The sequence below is a fragment of the Pteropus medius genome, unplaced genomic scaffold (genome assembly GCF_902729225.1).
Source record: "Pteropus medius unplaced genomic scaffold, Ma_sr-lr_union100, whole genome shotgun sequence".
Classification (NCBI taxonomy): domain Eukaryota; kingdom Metazoa; phylum Chordata; class Mammalia; order Chiroptera; family Pteropodidae; genus Pteropus; species Pteropus medius.
The window spans coordinates 1,576,068-1,594,355 of NW_024346667.1; the positions used below are offsets into that span (position 1 = coordinate 1,576,068).

The 18,288-nt window shown below is 35.6% G+C and overlaps 1 protein-coding gene across 1 annotated transcript in view; it reads right to left on the reverse strand.

The window, feature by feature from the left end:
* Positions 1-1,478: 1,478 nt before the first annotated feature.
* Positions 1,479-18,288, reverse strand: part of MGAT4D (MGAT4 family member D) — a 26,347-nt gene continuing 9,537 nt past the window's right edge. The window contains exons 3-10 of the mRNA XM_039875767.1: positions 17,237-17,430; positions 12,869-13,002; positions 10,272-10,318; positions 9,224-9,337; positions 7,405-7,480; positions 6,347-6,461; positions 3,739-3,869; positions 1,479-1,860 (exon numbers count right to left, since the gene is read on the reverse strand). Coding sequence (XP_039731701.1) covers positions 1,741-1,860; positions 3,739-3,869; positions 6,347-6,461; positions 7,405-7,480; positions 9,224-9,337; positions 10,272-10,318; positions 12,869-13,002; positions 17,237-17,430 — 931 coding nt within the window. The 3' untranslated portion in view covers positions 1,479-1,740. The remainder of the gene's footprint in view (positions 1,861-3,738; positions 3,870-6,346; positions 6,462-7,404; positions 7,481-9,223; positions 9,338-10,271; positions 10,319-12,868; positions 13,003-17,236; positions 17,431-18,288) is intronic.

Consider the following 18,288-nt stretch of genomic DNA (forward strand, 5'->3'; position numbering starts at 1 on the left):
CAGAGGTTCAACCATATTGTTGTATCTATTCATAAGAATAAGGCTTCTAAATAAGATCTATTGTCTCCGAATCCATTGTACATCTACATCCACAGTACATGATAAAAAGGGAAAAGGAAATACTGATTGGTTTTTCTAAAACAATATTAGAGAGTGTATCAGAAAGTTATATGCATAAAACTAAAAAATACACATAAGGATATAAAATAATATAACATTAACCAATATCTGATAATTTTCTATATATTTATATCAATTTCTATACTTCGTATTTTACTATTGTAGGCTTAACTTTTAAAAAACATTATATAACCTCTTATCCACTATGAAGAAGGTTGAGAAACAGTCTAATCCTTGTTATACCATTTTTTTCCAAAGATTGATTCTGATCATTTTTCAAGAAGGTGTTAGAATTATGCAACTCCTAACAATAGATATGCTGTTAGAAATTTAAAAGATAATTTAAATATAGTCACATTCAACATATCATTAGATTGTTACTTATTTCTGTTTTATGTGGTATGGAGGAAAAAAAGAAAAAAGCTAAGTATATAACATCAAAATATGAGTGATTAGATGTACATTCTACTCGATCTGTTGTGAATTTACCAAGGTAAGGTTAAAATATCTAATCTGGAAAAAAAATTTAATGAAAGAAAAGAATCCCATTCTAATGGCACCAACAAATAGAATGGTATGGACCAATTTCTGCATCATTGGGGGCCATATTTCATGTATTTTGATGGTGTTACTTTTTCATAAAGGTTTGTAGCAGCAAAGTTTTCATTATTCCATACATTTCTTTGTCTTGTTTAAGAAACGCTTTTCATCTTGGATTCCACCTTGCCTGACAGCTAACTAACATTTACCGAGTTCACACTATGTTCCAAGCACTGGTCCAGAGAGTGCCGTACGATAAATACACAGAGACAGAGAAGAAAAGGCGGGAAGCGGGCAGGTCGTAAATAGCGGATGAAGCGATGAGAGGATGCAGAAGTGCATTTCTCTCATGTCAACTGACAAAAGATTAATCATTTGCTTCGTTGTGTGAAGAAACAAAGAACGGTGAAGATGTCAATAGTATTTCAAAGGTGGGGGAAATCCTAAGGATCATCTAATTTAAACTACTCGTTTTATAGCTGAAGAAGCTCAGAGGGAAGGTAGGGCTTGCCCAATATCACATACGTTGGTCGCCAAAACTAAAAACCAGGTGTTTGACTCTGAACTCTTTGCTTCTTCTATCCCACTGACATGTTAAGTCGATTATAAATAATGTTGTTTCTGAAAATGATGAGAAATTTGAGAATGACTGAAAACCAAACAATACTGAATTTTTGTTCATCTAGTAAATAGTGGTCCGAAATAAGAATGAAAATACACTTGAATTCAATAATAGAGGCATTTTATTTTTGAAATATTCTTGTGTAAATTTGAATATTAGGTAAATTAATAAAATAATACAATCTATTATGATTTTCGAAACACCTTTTTGGTCTTATTATTTGAATCACACAACTGGGAATAGTAAGGCAGAGAAGTTTATGCAGGCTGGATTTTTGTAACCATGACAGGTAACTTGGGTCTTGGAAAGATGATTGGTTTTCATGACATAGTTCTGGCATAAGATGAATTGTGTTTAAACAACCATATTTTACAGTCTCTCCCATGTCTAATCACTCCTTTTCTAAATAATATAAGTTCATGAAACATTGCTTATTACTCAAGTTATATTTCAAAACCTTACTTTGTAATACTGTTCTGTTCTGTTATAGGGAATGATGACCACAGTTCACCCACATGCTGAAAAAGAGAAGGTTTATATTGAATGCGAATTTGCTTGTTCCGCTCTGTACATTTCTCCTGGGGAAAAAGTAAGAGAAATAACGATCTTTGGTTAAAACCTAAATACTCCTTTTTATTGCATTTACTGATGGCAAAACTTTTTATGATGTTAGTTTTTGCCAGAATTCTAGATTAATATTTTAAAATTTAAACAAAACATTTCATTCTTAGTTTTTTCTTCTTAAGAATAATAGAACAAAGGAGTCGAGATACAAAAAGGCTTTTGTTAAGGCATGTATTTTTCATGAACTCTGTCTCAAAAAAATCTGGCTACTATTGTACCAGCTACAGCCATACCCCGCATCTGTACCAGCTAAGGTCCAAGACCCCCCATGGATGCTTGAAACCGTGGATAGTACTGAATCCCATATCATATATACTGTACTATGTTTTTTTCTATACATACATACCTATGATAAAATTTATTTTATAAAGTAGGCGCAGTAAGAGAGTAACAATAACTAATAATAAAATAGAACAATTACGACAATACATTGTAATAAAAGTTATGTGAATGTGGCATTATTGAGTAAAATAAGGATTACTTGAACACAAGCACTATGGCGTCATAACAGTTGATCTGGTAACCAAGAAGGCTACTAAGTACTAATGGGTGGGTAGGGTACACAGCGTTGAGACGCTGGTCAAAGGGATGAGTCACATCCTGGGTGAGGTGAAGCTCATGAAATCAGCATGAGATTTCATCACACTACTCAGAAGGGCATGTAAGTGAAAACTTTTAAATTGTTTATTTTTGGAATTTTCTATTTAATATTTTCAGACTGCAGTTGACCTCAGATAACTGAAACTGTGGAAATTGAAACCACGGATGAGGGGGTCTACTGTATAATGTTCCTCTCCTTTCTCTTTATTCCAATAATATAAATGAAATTTTTAGTGTTTTCCTATCTATCCATTTCTCTCACTTTATTCTTTCTCTCTCCATATTCATTAATTCCTATATTGAACTACACTCTCCTCAATTTCTTCTTATATAGTAAAAAGCATGTGCTTAAAACAAAGAGCCAATATTATAATTAATGGAAAAAGATTTGCATAATCTCTTTAAAAATAAATATAAGATGACCTGTGACACCACTCCTATTAAAAACAAATATTTGAAATTATTATGATCGCCATCTGAAAATTATTTTATATACTGTATTCACAGATAACTCATTAAAATACACCTCAAATTTTTACACATAACTTTTAAAATAGCAGACTTATTTAAATGCATTTCTACTCAGTACTGACACACAGACTAACCTATTTCTCCTTTTAGTTCTGTCATCTTTGCCTCATATATTTTGAGGCTCCGTTGTTAGATGCATGTACTTTTAAAATTGTTATATCGTTTTGGTGATTTGACTCTCTTATCACTGTATACTATCTTTCTTGAGCCCTAGTCAATTTTTTTTTTTTTTGCTCTGAAGTCTACTTTGATACTAATGTAAGTACTACAGATTTCCTTGATTAGTGTCTGCATGGTACCTCTTTACCCATCTTTTACATTTAAACTTTCTATAGTATTATATTTGAACTGAGTATAAACAGCAAGTAATCGCAGAGTGTTTTTTAATCCATTTTGATGAACTGTCTCTTAATTTGTGTATTTTGATGTATTTTGATGCCAGTAATGATGTAAATATTGACATGTTTGGATTTATGTCTACCATTTTGGTTTTTTCTGTTTGTTCACTGCTTTTTGTCCCTTTGTTTTCACTTTTGGTCTCTGATTACTTCATTTAGTAGGTTTCAGTATCAGTAAAAATTTAGGATGTGAGGAGTTAAAAAATTGATATACTCATCAATTTGGTAAACAACTTTTAGGTAATTACATCAGATAGTATTTTCCTAAAATATCTGGTATTTACAAAGTAAAGAAATACTCACAAGAGTTTCTTCTGGGCTACACTTCTTTACCCGAAAAATGTCCCCCAAAAGCACGTCTATTGGTTTATCTTTGTAGAACATTAAAAAAAAACGTACGAAGTCAGTTAAGTCCTCAGATTTAAATAGCTTTCCTGTGGAGAAAAAGTGAACAAGTCCAAATAACTCTTGAGCATTTATATTATATACCATAACATAAACCTTACATGTAGTTAGTTGTTCATGTCATTAGCATGAGAAAAGAGCAAAAAATTATTAAAAATGAAATATATCCTATTCTTTGGAAATAAACTTCAAGGTGTTAACAAAGTTAGAGGATAATAAAGCAAAATAATATATCTGCTTAAGTATTACGGATTACCACTTTGAGGGGGAAGCGAGAAGCAGGTTTAAAATAGTGAATACTCTCAGGTAATTAATGTTAATGACTAATAAGAAAATTATCTAAATCAAGTGAAAGATATGTAAATAAAATGGAAAGTATAAGAGCTATAATTTTTTACGTAACTTTCCAGAAACTGTGATTTGTAACCTGAATTTTGTATAACTTTATCAATTTACCACATTTTTTATTTTGGGTACTGAATTTTAATTAAAATACAGTATTATTTCAACATTTGAGCATTATTTTTATAAGAATTTTATTTTCTTCTATATTTATGACTCTTAAAGATTTGTTATATTTTAAAGTACAGTTTCACTACATTAACTGCTTTTTTCTACGATGTTGCATCTTTAATTTTAAAATGAAGGTATAAGACTCAGGTAAATGTTCCCTTTAAATAGTGTAAAACACATCTAAAGTACTCAGGTAAATGTTCCCTTTAAATAGTGTAAAACACATCTAAAGTATGCTTACATCTAGCAGGATGTAAGCATACTTTATTTTTTCACTAGCACTTAAGTCTAAATGGGTCACTTGGTCACATGTGTAGTTGCGTTTGGTACCCATTTATAAGCAAATGATTTAATTACAGAAATAGTTGGCTTAATATTTATGTTTTCCTTGTCTGTTTAAAAATCTGTTTAAAAATCTCATATTTTGGTAAATATCGAATAGCAGAACTTTTATTATGCTCGTTGTGCTCTCGTGGTGATCAGAATGTGAATATCCTCTTATTTTTCTCATACCTGACTTTGCTGAGAAAGATAAAAAGAATTTAAAATTTTCAAAGTAATATATCAACCATATTATTTCCTCTCCAAGCTTCTCATCAGGTATTACTGTTATCTCTAATTTTTCTTCTCATTTTAACCAAAGCTGAGCAAAAACCTTCAGGGTCTTAAAATTGGGATTGCATACCACTTTATAAAAAGTTTGGGAAAGAAAGTGGTCAAGTAAGTATATAAAGAATAGATGGTTTTTACTAGCAACCAGAGAAATGCTTTACACCCCTCCCAATGGCAAAGAAAGATATTAATAGATAAAAGCAAATGTTATCAAGTATGTGGGGAAACGGGAACTCACGTGCACTGCTTATGGGAGTCTAAACTGTGCGGCAAATCTGCAAAGCTATCTGCCAGTACTTAGACATCCAGCTATACTTGCCCTCATTTGATCCCGCTCCAGGGGACATTATGCCACTTCATTTCTTTGTGGTGGCACAGAATTGCAAGCCATCGAGGTCCACCACTTCAGGAACAGATGACTCAAATGGATTATTATGTAGCACTTACACAGCAGTAAGAAACAGTGAACTAAATCAACATAAATCGACATGCTGACAGTTTTAAAATCTAGTTTTGAGGACAAATATTTAAGCAACAGGAATAGGCTTACTGTATCACCAATTATGTAAATTTTAAATAGGTACGAATGTGATTAGGCACCAATATTTTACCTGGATATATTTATATTTATGTGTATATTTTAAATATATTAGAGTGAAAACCTGTGGAGGGGGTGGTAGGAAGTGGGAGTCGGGATGGGGTATAAAAGTAAAGAGTAAAATAAGAGAGGCTCCTGCCCGAAACAAGGAGGACGTGAACTGTGAAAAAAATATGGTAATTCGATTTGCTGCCTTGAGAGTCAAAAGAAAGGAAAAAGGATGTCAGGAAGGGAGGGAAGCATGGCAAGAAGGAAAAGGAACAACTGTAGAAGAACTGTAAAAAAAGATATCTCGTCATGAGCACAGTTCAGAAACTTTTTTGTAGTGGGTATAATTCATATATTTTTCGTACTTTGTTATAGTATATCAGTTTTGGAATACTGGAAATTGCAGGAACTTCAGAGTTAACATTTCATTTTCTACTCCTGATTTGCTTTGAGTTTCAGTATTTTTCTATGTAAAATAGAGAGAAGTACATCTTAGTCACTGAGCTAACGTGTGCCAGACTCAGGGCAAGCATTTTGCAAGAAGTAGCTATCTTATGTTTTAATAACAGATGTGTATATATGTCGACCTGCTTATTTCTGTTGTCTGTCCAGAAAGAAAATTTGGTTTAAAAATATATTTTCTGTAATTCAGATCTTTGCATCTGATTTTACTACAAAAGTAATAAAAAGTATTTTTATAGAAATCATGCCATTCCTTTCCATTTAGCAACTTAAGAACTTTTAAGGTTACCGTATGCTAAAAACTTGACCCCACAAAATAAATCCATTGCTTACCTACGAATCCAAGAATTGAAAACTCAATATAAAACCAATTATTTGAACTGATATTATGTATAAAATCTGTAATTTTTGTAAAATACATGTTTTTAGCTATGACATCATCTTCTAGCTGGAAAAAAAAAACAACAAAAAAGCATTAGTACCTTTACGCTTCCAATGAATAAGTTATATTAGCTTGAAAATTGAAAATACTTTAAGTAGACTACACTGAAAATGTTTTTATGGGGTAATAATTTCATTTTTAGTTCAATGTGCTGAGGGTATTTACTGTTAGTAAATTTTCCTTTTCTGATTCTAAGACCAGACATCATTTCTTCCCTAAATACTAATACATAACATTCCATCTAGATCCTCTTTGCAAGAGTCAGCATATCTGAATCCATTTTCGTCCTCGCAAATACTTCAGTTTCTAGTTTAAGACTGACGAGCTTTAATGCTGAGATGACAGGTGCCACGTTCTATCAGCAAATACCGTGGTTGGCAAAGAGATGACGGAGGGAACTGGCACATTCATTCTCAAATAGCTGGTTCCAATGACGGCGCCAGGAAGCCCAAATAGTTCTCCAGGAGAGAGAGGGGAGAAGGGGAACCAGGACTTTCTTTTTTAATTTACTGTGTAAGCATAACCTATAGTCTAAGAGGGTCCCCGAAAGGTTTTGGAAGAATGTGGGAGTCCCCAGGCACAAAATAGAATCGTGTTGCTTTAAACTGGGAGGAGTACACCGTAGTAAATGCTCAAGTCACGTCTGCTGAATCTAATAATCTTGCAGGCAGAGAAGTGTAAGCAGTACAATTTCTATTTTTTACTAACTTGAGAAGTTCCTTTTAGTTTGCTTCAGGTAACTGTAATTTCTTCTGTTAACAGTGACCCCGGCAAGAGGACAAATAGATAATCAATTTTAACCTTCCTATTGACATTCTAATAGAATGAGTATTTTCTATTTTCTGAGTATAAAGTAAGGTGGAGGAATATAGTGAGGAAAGAAGGAATCAAAGGAGAGAGGGGCAACATACAACTTCCACTTTAAATTATATTTCTATCAAGGTCGTACCTGTAAATAATACATAGCCTTGGGTTGGGCATACAGCATCAAAAAACAAAAATCCAATACTTGTTTGATTTGCCAACTAAAGATAAGTAATAAAATCTGTTAATATTTGTCATTATTATTTAATTTTTATTTATAAGCACATCAGTAATTAAAAACATAAACTATTTTTATACTTTGTGAGCATAGAGTACTATCTACATTAAGTAAAATTGAAGATGTTATCCTAAAGTTATGCTCAAAAATTTTCCATCTTTATTCGGTGGACAGTGTCTGCCGTTGCTAAACTAAGATAAGCATAATCAATTTATTTTATATTTGGGTTAAATTTTGATCTATATAATAAGGTTAATATTCTCTCTTAGGTCTTATTCAAATTAAAGTGTAAATAAACTTTATTCTAATTTAATACTAAGCTGAATACTAGGCCAGGTCCTGAAGATATAAAGAGCAATTCACTTCGCAGTCCTTGCCCTTCTGGGTCCCCGTAATGTAGCATGAAAGGTAGAAAAATAATAAAATTAGAACATGTAGATCAGTGCTATATAAAGATATTGTCGGTGATGACTTACAGTGAGACGGGGAGGGTGCAGGAGGAGGCGGCTGGGAGTTCAGTGCAGAGGAAGAGGACTCTGTGGGCCCGGACCGTGTGAAAGGCCAGCCGCCTCCGACTGGACAGAGAGAGCTGATGGCAAAGAAGCTGATCATGGGGGAGACCAGCACCAGCCAACCAAGAAGGATGGCAGAGACCAGATCATGGAAGATCTCTTATGACCTGCAGGAAACTTTGGATTTGATCTCCCATGAAAGGATTCTTCTGCCTACAGTGTGGAGAATGAACTGGAGGAGAGACTAGGCTAGGCTACAGTTAGGGAAAGCAAATAGATCTGGAACGGCCTGAACTAAGTCCAAGGCAGAGAAATGGGGACGATGTGGACAAAAATTGAAAAAGAGAAATGATGATCGAGATATAAAGGGCAGAAGGAAAAACAAGGATCTAAAAGGACTCCTGGCACTGACTCTAAAAATTGTGTATAATGTGGGACATTAATTAAAAGTAAAACGAAACCCTTAAAAGATTTCCAGATTCCAACACACTATTTATTATTTTAAAACAAAACTGAGTTAACAAGTTTCCTGGGATAAGACCCTCTTCTGAATCCTGACATGTCTTCTGCTCTCTTAAGCTGTGAGGAACAAAATTATTATATTTCTTATAACATCCAACACATTTATAACCAAACAATCATAATCCTTCATATGTAGAAAACTTTCAATTTTTCAAAATTCTTTCATAAACGCTATCATATTTTATTCTCATAATGACTTTTCCAAATATGTAGCGTAGATTTTATTATATACACTGGAAAGTTGAGGAGGCTAAGGGAAAAAAAAGAAGGCTAAATTACCTGCCTAGGATGATCAGGAAATGGAAAAACTGGAACTAGAATCCAGGTGTAATGATTTATAACCCTAGACATTTTTTCCCTCTTCATTATGCTTTTGCTAATTATTATCTGTAAACATGAACAGAGATAATCAGTGATGTGCTGGTGGCAAATGTTTAACAACTGTGTCTCTGTGGCAGAGAGGGGGCGAGCCCTGATTTGCAGCTTTGGCCCATTTCTGTGGTGTCAATGCTCCTGATTTTATGCCACCAACTGACATCGCTGAGCACAGAGTTGAGAAGTAATGCACATAGTCAGCCCTTGCGAGCCAATGGGAGCTGGCTGCGTTTGAAATAGGATCTATTCGATGTCGCTTCCAACGTTTCATCAAATGAAGTCAGTTATTTAAGGATACAATTTTCTAAATGTCATACCTGTCTAATTTTTGTGAGTCCTCAGTTGATTGCCTGGCATGTGACATGTCTGGATAAAAAAAGGCAGGTATTGAAATCACCTCTAAGGATCCAGACTTCAGTTGTCTTTTGAATCTATAAATAGAAGTAAATGGAGGCTTGTAATTAAACATTTGATTTACCAAAATAACATAGATACTTAAAAAGAACTTCCTTATGCATCTCCATATAATACTTTGATTTCAATTATTTTCCATGTTGATACATGATATTAACATCATACAACTAATACTTTGTAGCCAAAGTATTTTAGAAATCACGGACAGACATACCAAAAAATTAAAATACACAGATTACACCTTCCAAGAGGTACTTATATTTCCGAAAGTCTAGCGTGCTCCCTTTTTGGCCTTTCTGCCTTCTCAAGCCATTCTGTTTGCCAGGCGTTCCCTTCTACTTACACCTTCAGACTTAGCTCAGTTGTTACTTCTCAAGGAAGTCCTTCATATCTGCAGGTAGAGTGAAATACTTCCTACTCTGTATGTTCTCATATTGCCCTCCCCACACCACTGTGATAACGCCAGCCTCCTTTTGGGGACTTGGTTTTTGCCAGTTCTGTCGCCCACTTGAACATAAAGACTTGGAGGGCTGGGTCAGCATCTTGTCTCGTAAACAACTTTGTATTTGTTCATCAGTACGGTCTTGCATACTTTGAGCTGCACACAGCAGGAGACTGTAAGCAGAAGCAGTGAAGGTAACTTGGCACAGCAAGGAACACAAGAATGCTTTAAAGATAAACTAGGGGGCTTCTCACGGAGGCGATGGATTTCATGGAAAATAGATATCATAACAATACTGTGAAAAATATAGATTTTAATAGTAAATAGCCTCAAAATTGGGGAAAATTATAAGCTACACTTCATCACAGCCCAGAAAGAACGGCAGGTACTTTCTGCACAGCTACACATTAAAAAGAATATCATCACTAATAAAATAATTGGACGGGAAAAAATTGGATAGGAAAATGAAAAAAAAAAAGCCATTTAAAAATTTATCCAACACTACTTACTTTTTCGTAATCATGTCAACAACAGATGTTAAGTAATCTTCATTACTCTAAAAATGAGAAAAATATTTACTGAAACTGAGGACGCCTCATAGTTTTACTAATACATGTTCGCTAGGTGTAAATTTATTTATGTGTGGAATGCCATTATCTCCTCATCATTCTTAGTGTTTCCACTTTCTGTAAAAGAACTTAAAATATCCATGTGTCTAAAAGGTCTGACTTGAATACCGAAAAGATTTCATTGTCCTTTTTGTCACACTATGAAAGACCACTACACGTTATTTACACTTGAAAATTAGAAGGATATGAAAATTATGTACCTCAAAAGTTTTGCCCTAAAAATGGGATGGCTGATTTCAAAGAACTGCTCTTTTTGAAAATATCTTCATTTTACGAGTATTATATGACAATAAGCTTACTTCGAAATTATTCCACATTTTTCCAGGCAGTATTACTCAGCCTAATTCTCAGATTTTCTTCTATCAAAAAACTTTGTGTACTTACTCTTCACTGAACACTGTGCTAGATCGGATGACAGACTCATTAGTAAATAGCTCTTGGTAGTTTATTCTCTCAGATGATTTTTTAAAAACATAACCAGTAGCATTTACAAGATGTAACCTCAGGGTTCAAAACATTCCCAATATAAAAATCTGAAACTATTTTGAATAATGACAATTCTACTGTCAAGTCTGAGTACTCTGAAAGTCAACTCTGAATGTGTGTCAGGTTGTTTGTTAAAAATATCAGTGATGATGCAGATAACTCTATTACAGTACTTGTTCTTAAGCTAGCCATAAATGGAGTCAGTAGCTATGTGTTATGCACTGAAACATATTATATTTTAAACATAGTAGTAAAGTTATACTTCTTAAGCATTCTGTATTCCCTTTTAAAATTTGCCCCCCCCTTATTTTATTATTGATCTAAACATTTTAGGCAGATGTGCATTGTGTCAGCGGCAAAGAAATAAAGATTGTAATATGTAACACGGAAGGAAGTGACAAAACATTCTGGAGATTATGTATATGCTTTCAATATTAAGAAAGCAAATTTAGAGAGCAGGATTATTTCATCTTTTATTTATATTTTCCTATGAGTCCTTCTATGACTATTTTGTTGAAAGTTTTTCTTTCTTCAAAGACATATTTATTATAGAAAATTCGAACAATAGAGAAAATAAGAAGGACAATAAAGGTACCGCTAATGCCCAACATCCAGAGATAACCATTATCTATATTTTGGAGACCATCATTCCGAGATTTGCTCAGTCTCTTTTGTCCTTATATGTTTCATCTGTCTGTATTATCTTTTTTCCCTCCTTCCTTCTTTCTTTCTATCACATTTTATACAGATATTATTATGTTAAACATGATGCTTTACAACTTTTTTCACTAAACAATATGAAATGGACATTGTTTTATGTCAGTGCATATGCTATTCATTCTTTCAGTTGTTACAGATCATTGCAATGCAGACATAAGTATTTAATCAGTCTCTTATTGGTAGATATTTTGGTTGTTTCTAATATTATGTTTTTTATAGAATGGAAAACCCTGGAAATAATTACTTAATGAACATGTACTATGTGCTACACATCATTCTAAATCCTTTAAATATATTAGCTAATTTAACTGCCCAAACAACCTTATAACAAAGGAGATAGTATCATCGCTATTTTACAGATAAGAAAAATGAAGCATAGAGAAGTAACTTGTCCAGGTTGACAAGCCAGGGAGTGAAGAAGCTGGCACTTAAACCTTGGCCATCTAGATCCGGAGTCTGTGTTCCCAACTACTGTATTTTTTTTTTTTTTAATTCCTGCCTGATTACCTCCTTTGGATAACTTCAGAGAATTGAGATTTCTGAGACAAAGGATATACACATTTTAAATCTGATACATTTTGCCAAGTTCCCCTACAAAAGGCTTTATGGTATTAATATTTATACAGAACTTTATAATTTTACATGGCACTAGAGGCAAGATAGAAACTTTGGGGCCATCGAGAGATGTAGATTTGAAACTGCTCTATTAATTACTGGGCAAGTTACTTTGGTTAAGCTCATTTCTTCATCTGTAAAATCAGGATAGAACTACCTCCTTTACAGGGGTGTAACACAGGTTATAAATAATGTATATAAAAATGGTCCATAATCCTTCAAATATAGGAAGGAGTCCCTCGATTAATGATAGTCATTGTTTCTACTTAATGTAAACTATCTCTTGATTTGTATACCAATCTTTTATTGGGCTGGGCAGGTTTTATTACTATAGCATCAATTTTAATGCTCTGATCATAAATATGATTTCTGTACCACATAGTATGCAGGGCTCCTAGTAACATATTTAACAATACAATCTTATTTGTCCACACGGAACCGTGATATTTAAATAAACTTTTTAGATTGACATATACAATTCCTTCTCCGTGGTATTAAACAGGTATTAAAGATATTGTCTGCTACTCGAAAAAGGCATCTGTGAATTACTTTTTTAATTTAAGAAAAACATTTGCAGTGACACAGTGCCGATCATGGAGGAGGGGTAGGCGCAGGGTGGGAGTAAAATGCGCTTCTTATTCTTCATACGTACGTACATCTGCAACAGAGACGATCACCACGGAGTCCTTCTCCTCCGCCAGAGTCATCCTGGAGACAAGAGAGGTCAACACTTGCTTCAGGTGACTGCGACTTCCCCTCCTCACGGTGGAAATACCCAACGCCAAAGAAACTGTGGACACAACAGGACGGAGTCACCATTCAAAACCACGGAAGAAAACACAATTCAGCAAATAAGCATTAGTATATGTGCTTATTTCTATGTCTGGGTTAGCTGTATGGTCACAGGAAGAGTGTTTGGAACTATTACAGAAGTAATCCAAACGGCTTTTCATTTTTATCACATATTTTATTTTCCGCTTGAGGAAATTCCAAGCTGCAGTGGACCATCGGGAAAGGCATTAAACAGACACCAAGAAGTTCTCACGGTGGCGGGATTTGGTGTAGCGAAAATGAAAACTAACCACTAGCCAGTTATTATAGCGTTCATCCAACTGGATACCAAACGTCACACTCTGGCTGATTCTCTACACTTCCTAAGGAGACGCCGGAACCCCAAATAGAAAAAGAACGCTATGAAATATTTTCATCTGTGAAAAAAAAAAATGCGTGAACTAACTCCCAAATGATTTGATGGAATGAATCCATGTCCCTAAGTGACTTTTACTGCCAATAATGACTGAAGCGCTGTGAGAACAGACCTATGTCATCAAAATAGATAGTAATCCTGACCATGCCAGCGTCTGGCTGTGTGAGGTTGGGCCTCATGCACATCCTCTCCAGCCTCAGTTTCCCCACCTTTATGACGGGGAGTAGGGCTTCCGGGATGGCTAAGTGAGGAACTTGGAAAATCCTCCCCCTAAAGAGCAATAGTAAAACTATCAAAAACAGGGCCCTGATATATGACAAACTGAGAAGCATTTATTTTAGAAAACTTGAACTTCTGTGAGAACAGTAAGAATCAGCATTTTCCTGATTACTACTGGGTTGGAACATCTATTTATGTTTATTGACCTCCGGATATTCTTCTGTGAAATCCTGTTGCCCGTCTCTCTATTGAGCTGTCTGCAGGTTTCTCATGGATTGATTGATGTCCTTTATAGATTCTGAATACGAGCCCTTTGTCAGTTATGTGTGTGACAAACATCATCTCCCCCTCTGGGTTCCCTTTTCAATGTTTTACCTCTTGATGAACAGAAGTTCTGAATATAGCATCATTTATCGGGTAGTTCCTTTACAGTTAGTGCTTTTTGACTGCTGTCAAGAAATCTTTGCTTATCTTCGGGTCATAGGGATAGTCTCCTGAATATCTTGTAGATGGTTTACTGTTTGCATTTCATATTTATATCCATAATCCACCTGAAATTGACTTTTATGGACGGGGTGAGTCAGGAATCCAGTTTCAAGCTGCAGGATCCGCGCTAATGCAGTTCCTGCAATGGCTTCCCATGCCTTGGGATGAGGAATGCATTTATAAAAGTTTACGAGGCCCTTAGGGACCTGACCCCAACCTACCTCTTCTGTTTGAACTACCCTCTCTCCAAACCTGTCTTTAAGTACGTAAAGCCTTTCAGCTTCTCAGATTGACCAAACAGTCCTCTCTCATCTGCAGGCTTTTGCGCATGCCATTCCTTTTTTTTGCCTAAAACACTCTTCTTCTGATTCCTTGTCCTAATTCTACTCTTTCCTCTGGTTTCTTGTGCTCACTCTACTCTTTCTAAATTAGGTTGGGTGCACAGCTATGTAGTCTCATCTCAACTCTCATAGTACTTATCACCCTTTTGTTGTTACCCATTTGCCTTCCTAGGTAGAACGTAAGCTTGATGAGGGAGGGCAGACACTGCTTCTTGCTCGCTCACCATTATAAAGTCCAGCACTAATATAATGATCGGCACAAAGCAATGTCAATAAGTTTGGGATGAATAAATAAATGGCCAATCCCTATTATTATTTGGCCTCCAGCCCCACAGTGCAAAACAACCCACACTTTTTTCCCAGGCCCTCTTACCATTAGGCCTTTCACGTTTCTTTTCCTCTACCTGGACAATCATCCTCTCCTCTTCCACTACCCACCACCTACCTTTTCCCTATGTCGCCTATTCCAATTCTTTCCCCGCTTTATGTCTCAGCTTAGACGTCACTTCCTTCAGAAAGTTTCCCTGAATTCTCCGAGTAGAGATTACCTGCCCTACCTTGTGTTTCCCCTGTCACAGCACCGGGCGCTCTATATTGCAATTGCTTTCTCATTTGTCCCATGAGGGCGAGGTCCCTGTCCTGTTCACCACCGTATCCCCAGGGCCTAGCATATGGTAGAAGCTTGCGAAGTGAGAGGGCACAGGAGACTTCACAAAGAAATTGTTAGCTAAGCTGCGAAGTCTTATTGGATAAGGGACTTATATGACAAGTTAGTTGTGGGTTAATAGGAAGTGGTACGTTCATTACAGGCAGTGACCAGTGTGTGCTGATCACTTTTCCCATTTGTGGGGACAGTAAGTACTTGTGGTTGCTGGGAAGGTGGGAGGGGGCAGAAACGGAGATTTGAAAGGTATATACTATTGTGCATATATTAAGTCAAGGAGCTACTTCATCCTAAATGCGCTGAGGATCTACTGAAGAATTCTAAGCAAGAGTTGAGCATGGTGAGTTATACATTTTGGTAGGTATCTGAGGAAAGTGTGAAGAATGGACTGACTTTAGTCATACTAAAACCATGAGAAAAATTAAAAGTCTATTTCAATAGACCATGCAAGAAAGGAGGGGCTCAATAAAAAACAATCAGAGAGGGGCTGTAGAGAGCAGAAATTGTTTAAGATATTCTCACAATATAGGGTAAACGAGACTGAAGATGGATCCCCCAGTAGGCCCTACTACAGGCTTCAGTACTTTTATAAATATTTTATGTGTTAGGATCTTTTTGTTACCAGGAACAAAATCTGCCTTTAAATTACTGCTGGTAACGGAGGTTTATCTGCAAGCTGGTCTTCCCAAGAACCGAAGAAAAATCATCAAAAGGGCCTCAGAAGAAGGATCGATACATCATACAGCATGGCTGGAAATCACGGAAGATTATTCAGGATGTGACACAGCTCTGATACTGTGTGATCGCAACACCCCTATGACCAAGACCTCTCTCCCTCCTTCCTTCCACTCTCTATCATGGACTTCTGCTTATCTTTGCTCACGTTTATCCAAGGCTGTGTCTCTTGTTGGTCTTTAACATTTCGTACTCGTTATGCAATGGGTTTTTTTCCTGTGTCTTTCAACTCCTCCTCCTTTAGACTCTGGCTTTTGCATAGGACATACTTTCTCATACATCCACGCACGCGTATATGCATGTATGTATTTATATGCCACAATCTAAAATATTCCTACGAAGGAAGCTGATGCAGTTCAAGAGTTTTACAAGTATAATCTCCACAACTTCCTTCATCTTTCTAAATCTCAGTTTTCTCAGGTGCGAAAAAGAGATCATCATAGGCCCTACTACACTGGGTTGTGTGGACTGAATGAGACAATAAAAGCAAACACACATCTCAGTATTTGGAACAGTGAGAATTCAGTCGATGTCAAACAATGTCTCTGGCACCCCATCCCAACGCGACAGGTTTGTTAGAGGCCTGGGATGTAGAACACCACCGCTGATTCCCAAGGAACTGCTGAGAGCAGAGGTCGGCAACCTTTTTCTAGAAACGTCCAGACGGTAAACGTTTTTGGCTCTCAGGCCACACTGTCTCTGTCACAACTACTCAAGTTTCAACTCCATGTTCAAGTGCGAAAGCAGCCACAGACAACAGTAAGTGATGAGCAACAAATCCATATTTTAAAAAAAGGCAGATCGAGCCTTGGGCTGTAGTTTGCTGACCCCTGGCCCAGAGGGACTCACTCATTGGAATGAACAAGGTTTGTGAGCAAGGTGAGCTTTGGAGAGTTGGCCTAATGTCTCTGCTTCTAACTCAAATGCTTTTTCCCTTCTTCGCTATCTGGTGAGCTTGAACTCATTCTTCAAGTCTTAACTTAAACATCACTTCTCTGGTAAAGCTTTTGCTGACCTTGGTCCCCGGAAGGATGAGGAAATAGGAAAGTAACCAGATGAGAACAGATTTATCAAAACCAAGGGAGAAAAGAGCTACCAAGTACTTAGCAGATGCTTAACATATGTTTGACTTACATTAATTTATTTTCAAAGCATCCGCATTAAAATTAAATTTGAATTCCAGTCTCTAAATATTTATTGAACTATTTTTTTCTCATAGACAATCTGTGAAATGATTTCTGGTAATCCAAATTAATGCCAGATAGGCGGGTAGTTTAAATATCAAATGAGTATCATTTTAATGGATTACATTTTAAAACTTAAAAGCATGTCCCAAAGATCAAAATATCTGTATCGATTCTAACTTTCTTACCTCCTGTTTTCTCTTTGCCAATGATGACATCAGGATAGAGTCTGCCTGCTTTCCTTAGGTGAGGGAAAAAGAACTTTAAGACTTCAAATGTATTAGATACTGTTTTGTTCTCATCCAATGTACTCACTGTCTTCTCAGCTGAAAGAGAGAAAAAAATTGGGCTTCTGAGTTCACTACTGTAGTGATTTTTCTCCCTCAGGTATAATTTTTTTTTAAATAAGGGTTAATAAATTAATTCGCCAATTAATTTAGTATCTATGTACAAGAGAAATGCTATTAACTGTAAATTATTAAAATCATAAGGCTACAAAATATAACTCAAAAGATTACTGATTCATATTTATTTTAAAAATAATACAGCAGGTCCTCAAATGGCATCATTTCGTTCAACATCCTTTTATTGAGGTTGCTAAGTTGCCATAGGAACTTAACTCTCGTTTCTATCTATTAGCATACAGTAAAATTGGTTTCCTTATATATCACTTCACTTAAAGTCCCAGAACCAACCAACAGTATTAAGTGAAGACTTCCTGTATTTAAGTCTAGCGCTGTGAGCTCCACAACCAGAGGCTAATAAAACTATCAATTCCAAATAAAGGAAGTATAACTGAAAGATACTATAATTAATCTGGTTTGCTACTTTGATTACTATCACACCATTAAAGTTTACATCCCTATCATTTCATTTTGTAGCCCCCTAAAATATTTAATGACTCCAATTGTACGATTTACTGAATTTGCCTCTACAGTTTTGAAAAAGAACAAAGTTGGAGGCCTCTTATTACTCAATTTTAATTCATAATACACAATACAGTATAATTCATAATACACGATACAATCAAGATGACATGGCATTACAGGAAAAAAAAATAGATACATGGATCAATTGAAGAGAATAGAGAATCCAGAAATTAATCCACACAAATATGGTCAATTAAATTTTGAAAAAGGTGCAAAGGCAATTCGATGCAGAAAGGACAGCCTTTTTAACAAATGGTGCTAAGACACTTGACATCTACGGGAAAAAAATTGAACCTTGACTTATTCTTCAC